The sequence below is a fragment of the Lactuca virosa genome, chromosome 4, assembly GCF_052849685.1.
Source record: "Lactuca virosa cultivar CGN04683 chromosome 4, Lactuca_virosa_CGN04683_v6, whole genome shotgun sequence".
Taxonomy (NCBI): Eukaryota; Viridiplantae; Streptophyta; class Magnoliopsida; order Asterales; family Asteraceae; genus Lactuca; species Lactuca virosa.
Genome location: NC_136429.1, coordinates 75,139,803 through 75,146,006, shown reverse-complemented (window position 1 = coordinate 75,146,006; position 6,204 = coordinate 75,139,803). Strand labels below are relative to the sequence as shown.

Genomic DNA, 6,204 nt, shown 5'->3' with positions numbered 1-6,204 from the left:
CTGGTAATTTTTCGGCCCCAGTGGCGATATCGATTCGGATTGATGGGTGCAGACCTGGATGAGCTTATTGGTTTCGAGATCTCGAGGGAGTTGGCTCGAGGCCGTGAATTCGAGTCACGTGACTCAAGAATGGAACGACCGTTATGATTGGTTTGGAAATTGCAGATGGGAGTAGAATGGTTGATTAATGGTTTGCTATGTCGCTATCCTTGGTAGGGATTTTGCCCTTTCAGTTTTCCGAGTTTGGGTGAAAGAATGAGCAAGCTTGTGACCTTCAAAGTTAGGGTGTAAGCCCAACTTGGGGTCTGTTGGTCGCGGGGTTTGGCGACAGTATGTCAGCGCAGGAGTGTGCAGGAGGGTTGATGTGTTATGGATGCTTTGTGATGTGATTAAGGATCCATGTTCTTGGGTTATAGCAGGAGAATTATCGGATCGTCGGTTAGGATTGCAGGCAAGGAGAGTGCAATTTGGATCGTAATTCGGTATTTTCTTATGCTTGTGTGTGAAATCCTTAATGTTAAAGTGGTTATAATTGGGAATTTTAGAGGTCTTCAGCTGAAATCTAGAATTCTATTAGGATTTGATTAGTCCTTATCTGGAAGGTTATCCTGTGTGCGTTATTCATTCCAGGGTCAGGGATGGTCGTACATGGATGAGCCGATTTAAGTTATGGTTTTGTTTCAACACCAGTGGGTGGTAGTTCGAACCCTAAGTGGGGGAGAACTGGGTATTCTTCTTGAAGGATCATCGATTTGTTCGAGTTCGTATTATTGGGGGAATGGTTCATAGGGATCTGCGGTACTAGTATGTGGGATCTCGGTTTAGGATTGGGTCAAGGCAGGAGTATATAGTAGGTGGCGATCGGATGTATGTGTTCACGAGACACATGATTTATCCCTTAGCAGAAATTGGTTGGTCAAGGGCTCATTGCAACTATTGGTTCCTTTTGGGGGCGTCAATGAACAGGCGAGGAGCTGATGGGATCACTCAAGTTGAGTATCGGTTGTTGAGGAATTTTTCAACTCGTTGTATGGATTTCTAATTATAGTATAGCTTAGGGATGAGGTCGATCAGGAAATCAGTTTCCGAGTTGGGTACGTTCAGCTCCATGTAAGTTTTGGTTCATTAGATCAAATGTCAATGCGTCCCTGATCATAGGTCATTTCGTTCATCATTTAGCGGAGATCCTCCGAAAGTTTCAAGTGGTGACAGTTGAAGTTCAAGGAATGTGACAGCCTATCATCAAGTTTAGTATGTTTTATGTTCCTTTGGTCTCTGGGTAGGTTTACCCTCAATGGTGGTGTGGAATTTTGGTTTATGGCAGGCTCAGGTTTTGGTAGCATTCAGGATCACCTTGGAAGTCTTCTTGAGCTAGATGCATATTGGTGGAATCTGTTCAGTCTCAATCAAGGTATAGGGTCTTGTTCCGATCGTTCATGAGGATGTCTTTTGTTAATGATTGAGGTTTGTCATTTCGATAGAAATATGATATTTCTTCCCTGTTTGTTTCAGGTTATGGGGTTCTTAAGGATGTACATTATGGTAAACTCATGATATGTTGCAGAGAGGGGTGTTTATGGGCTGGGAGCCCAGTAATCATGATTGCTCATTTCTCCTGCCTGTGGAACTTTCGGTATTTGCTCGTTGATAGAAGTCGTGAGACTCACCAATCAGCTGGTTGGGATAAAGGGAACAGTTAAGGGTTGTTGGGAGGATCAGTCAGGTATCAGAAAGTCTCTGCAAAATATATGCATTGAAAATCCTGTTTGTTCGCAAGTTGTTATTAGGGGTTGATTATCAAGGTTGGGAATCGGTTATGAAGTCTTGAATCCTAAGGTTCTTTGTGAATGTCTCGAGTGCACTACAAGAAAAAGGCCATTTTACGATGCGCAAACAACGACACTCATTGATTTATGTTACGCAAAAAAGAGTGACATTAAAAAAGTGTTGTCTCTTCAAAACATTTAAGGATTTAGGTCACGCATTATTGCGTGCCCTTAAATTAATGTCTAAACAAAAAAAAACACAGAGGGCACCTATAATAAAATGTGTGTCGTCTAAAGATGTCGCTTTATAAATTTCAATGGAACGCGCGTTCCATCCGGGGGGGAAATGAAATCCTAAAAAATTAAAAAACCGCCCATCTTTTTCTTTTTTCCCTCTTGCCCTAATTATCGACGCTCCTTCCTTTCCCTCTTGTCTCTCTCAGTCGCTACCTAGGGTTTTTATTGAAAGCTTGAATCGATCGACTGAGGTAACCAAAGGTCAAGCGAACCTGGAAAGGGTTTTCAGTGAAATCTACTGTTACTCTTTGAAATCGGATCCAATCCTACCTTCGCCCCATCCTTCTTGTCTCTATCAGTTGCTACCTAGGGTTTTTCGTGAAAGCTTGAATCGGTCGACTATGGTAACTAAAGGGTAAGCGAACCGGGAAAGGGAAGCAATAAATCCAACACTCACTCTCAAATCGATTCTACTGGACAAGGTTTCAATTTGGGGCTCTCTACATTCATTGATTATACTTTCATTCAAGCTTACATCGGTTTTTTTGGTATCCAGTAACCGAAGCTTACATTCTCATCGATTCCACTTTCTCTCTCTGAACAAAAATATCTCATATTCTCTAAAAGCCCTAAACCAGCCACCGCCGGCTACCACCTCCACCATCGTTGATGTCGTCCTACTTCCCAGATGGTCTGTGTGTGTGCACGGCAAGACTGAACAGAAAATGGGAAAGAAAAGAAAAAACGAGCAGAAAGAGAGAAGAGAGTTTAAGGCTGAGGGGAGGATTCATCGGAGCTGTGGTACTGTTCTTAACGTATTTTCAAAATACAGTAACCTTATTATGGGCTTGAAGAAAAAGATGATCGTTTCCTCTGTTTTGCAGTTCTAGATGGTATGGGTTCGCCCTGATATGGTTTAGAGAAGTGTACGTTCATCTCTGAAGATCACAATCATACATACCTTATTTTGAATTTCGCTCTCTCTCTCTCTCGAAACATTTCCTCTATTCTTTCTTTCTAAAACCCTAGCCTATCATCATTGCAGAGGAATTTTCGTGTTGTTTTCCACCATCTGTGCTGGACCAGACCAATTTTCACTTGACCAAGCTTTGAATTGGAAAAAAAGAGTTGTGGTATTCATGGTGTGTTCTTGACAAAAGTTGCGAAATTATTAAGGTAAGCCGATTCTCATTGATAAATTCGAGGTATATGTATGATGAGTACAACAAATGAAATGATAATATGATTATACATGTGTTATAAGTTCGATTTTGAGTTATATATTGACAAGAGGCGGAATGCAAAACCATGATTTTGACCTAAAATAGTCAAATATGTGAATTGTTCATTAGTACAGATTGGATGGTTAAATTAATCGTTTATGATGATGTATTGACATTGAATGTCCTGTAACTAGGCTGTAGCCTTAGAAAGAATCCAACACAAATGTAGCTATTCCTGGAATACGTTTTAAAGGTCTATCAGATGTGGCCAACCAGCGGATCCAGAGCTCCGCAAGTCATGGGGATGGTGGAAGGTAAAGAAGTGGACGGTCCATATTTTAAACCGCCTCTATACCCGGTGAGTAGTCAGTCACATCATTCAGATGTTTCTTTAATTTAATTGTTTTTGGCTGGCTTTCAGACATGTATTTATTGTCTTCTTGCTCAAGTTTTTACTTTTTACTTTTTTCTCAGCTTTGGAGATTTAAAATTGCAAAACCCAGAGAACAAAGCTTTTGCACAACACTTCCAGAAGAACTATGCGGGAAAATTTTTAGAATGTCATCTCAACTTGTTGAATGCGCTGCGTATGGGTGACTATTTACCTGATAGAGTTTCCAACCTTATTTTGCAATACTTGAGCAACAGGTCTGTTTCATTTCATGTAATCCATGATTTAATACTTTCCTTTCCTTTCCTTTTCTTATCATATTCCTTTTGAAATCATCAACTTTTGTCCATCAGTCTTTCCAAAACTACGATGTACAATCTGCTCCAACCAAGACTTGATGTTGTTCTGTTTGAGATTAGCCTTCCACTTATGTGCTTCAATGATAATGATCAAGCCCTTTGGGAGGAAGATCCACATGAGTATGTGAGGAAGGGTTATGGTGAGTTAGTTTTTGACTCTCATTCTATATATATATATATATATATATATATATATATATATATATATATATATATATATCAACCATACTTCCCATAATTTTCTGCAGATATTATTGAAGACCTATACAGTCCCAGTATCGCAGCAATGGACTTTGTGAGCGAACTGGTAAGAAAACGTGGAAAAGAGAACCTTCAAAAGTTCATATTATTTATTATGGAGATTTTTAAGAGGTATACATACCAATCTTCTAGCTATTTCATAAACAACATGTTAATTTGTCCCAACAATCATGGCCCTACTTTGACTGATTAGATATGAAGAGGCTTCAATTGAGATCAAGGCTTACAGACAAAAGGATGGGGCACTTCTTGCTATTGGAGCGCTGTGTGAAAAATTGAAACAGACTGAACCATATAAATCCGAGCTCGAGCCCATGTTAGCGCAGCATGTTTTCCTCGAGTTTGCCAGTCCTGTTGGTCATCTCAGAGCAAAGGTGAGCTAAGTTTCATAATACTTTATTTTCTATTTTTTTTTGTTTCCTTTCCTCTTCATTATATTATATTAATATTAATAAACAATAAAAGCAGAAAGTGTCGTTGCTGCGTGGAAACTTTAAAAAGTTATTTAATGTTGTGTGTGTGTGTGTTGGTTGATGATTGATGGTCATTATCTTGTTGTATCCCTATTTGGTGGAAACTTTAAATCTAAAACATTATTTTCAAATGTTAGGCTGCGTGGGTTGCCGGACAATATGCCCATATAAGTTTCTCTGACCCAAATAATTTCCGCAAAGCACTACAACTGATGGCCAAGGTAATATTATTTGTTGCAGAAAAAGGTTTTAATTGCATTAGAAAATGCTGGGATTTTTACATCGGGTGGTTTGGTCAAAGACAAGTTAAAAAGTAAAACTAACATTCCTTGTTTGATATGTATATGTGCTTGTGTGTAGGTTGGTGTCAAAAAGCTTGCAGATGTTCACTTTTCCCTCATTTGACCACTCACATTTGGCACATGTATTTTCAACTAACATTCCTTGTTTAATTCTTCTATTAATTATATTAGCATATTAATTTTTTGACTTTTATTTGATCAGGTCACAAAAATTATCGGAGCAGGGGTTCATTAGTCTTAAAGAATTATGAAAGACAAGATGCAACTCTACTTAGTTGGAATTTGATGTTTATCATCTTTTTGTATATCTTTTTAGTTTGTATAGCATTACTTTGTAGAAGGTGTCCCTTGATACGCAATGTAGTATTAGGTTATATAGTTATGGAAAACCTCTTAATAACAATGTACAATTAGATCCCCTTATCAATGTATTACAATTTTTTGACATGATGTTATTTGATGAAATTGATTGTTTTGTTATATATTTGTTTACATATTTTTGTATTATGTGTAAATGAGTATCGTAAAGACGCGTCACAAATGCATATCGTAAATGGTTATTGAAGTTTATGACACGTAAATGCGTGTCATCTTTATTTATGACAGGGGCTTCCTTGATACGCAATGCGTGTCATAAACACGCGCGTCGTAAGGTTACGACACGCAAATGCGTGCCGTCTTCCTTTATGACAGGCCTTCCTTGATACGCATTGGGTGTCATAACTGTGCGTCGTAAATGCGTGTCATAAATGCGCGTCGTAAATGCGCGTCGTAAATAAACGACGCGCAAAAGCGTGTCGTCTTTTGTTATGACATGGCCCTACTTTACACGCATTTGCGCGTCGTCTGAGCATTTTACGACACACATTGTGCGTCGTAAAATGCTGTTTTTCTAGTAGTGGTGATTAAGTGGGGTACACCTGAGCTGATAAGGGTTGGATGCAATATGAAAATTATTGGATTGGTCATCTTTGCTCGTAGGAGCAGTGGTTGATAATGGCATGTCAGGGAGTCAAGGGCTTATTTAAAGTTTTGGTACATCTTATGGATTTGGATTTGGAGAAAGTTCACGATCGATATGTTTTGAATATCCTTTCTGCATGTTTCAGTGGTGTCTCTAGTCAGGGACTAGAGGTAGGTTAATGAATGGATGCCGTGAATCAGTAGATTTCAGGTGAAATGCAAGTGTAAA

At 38.9% G+C, this 6,204-nt stretch overlaps 1 protein-coding gene across 2 annotated transcripts; it reads left to right on the top strand.

Moving 5' to 3' along the window:
* Positions 1 to 2,160: 2,160 nt before the first annotated feature.
* Positions 2,161 to 5,436, top strand: LOC145109820 (importin beta-like SAD2). 2 transcript variants are annotated; one of them, XM_079046967.1, is made up of 11 exons: positions 2,161 to 2,804; positions 2,888 to 2,929; positions 3,049 to 3,179; positions 3,421 to 3,584; positions 3,701 to 3,874; positions 3,971 to 4,116; positions 4,225 to 4,348; positions 4,431 to 4,611; positions 4,848 to 4,931; positions 5,071 to 5,134; positions 5,215 to 5,436. In XM_079046967.1, exons 5-10 carry the CDS (start codon positions 3,816 to 3,818, stop codon positions 5,113 to 5,115), a joined length of 639 nt encoding a protein of 212 aa, XP_078903093.1. In that variant the 5' UTR covers positions 2,161 to 2,804; positions 2,888 to 2,929; positions 3,049 to 3,179; positions 3,421 to 3,584; positions 3,701 to 3,815; the 3' UTR covers positions 5,116 to 5,134; positions 5,215 to 5,436. The 2 variants fall into 2 exon arrangements, with proteins under 2 accessions (XP_078903093.1, XP_078903092.1); XM_079046966.1 differs by having other exon boundaries at positions 2,161 to 3,179.
* The last annotated feature ends 768 nt before the right edge of the window (positions 5,437 to 6,204 follow it).

What these genes read in the sequence shown, in the direction of transcription:
- LOC145109820 (XM_079046967.1), top strand. Translation starts at nt 3,816, where the DNA reads ATGGGTGACTATTTACCTGATAGAGTTTCCAACCTTATTTTGCAATAC. An exon ending in ATTATGGAGATTTTTAAGAG is followed by an intron (nt 4,349 to 4,430) that starts GTATACATACCA and finishes TTGACTGATTAG; the next exon opens with ATATGAAGAGGCTTCAATTG. An exon ending in CACTACAACTGATGGCCAAG is followed by an intron (nt 4,932 to 5,070) that starts GTAATATTATTT and finishes GCTTGTGTGTAG; the next exon opens with GTTGGTGTCAAAAAGCTTGC.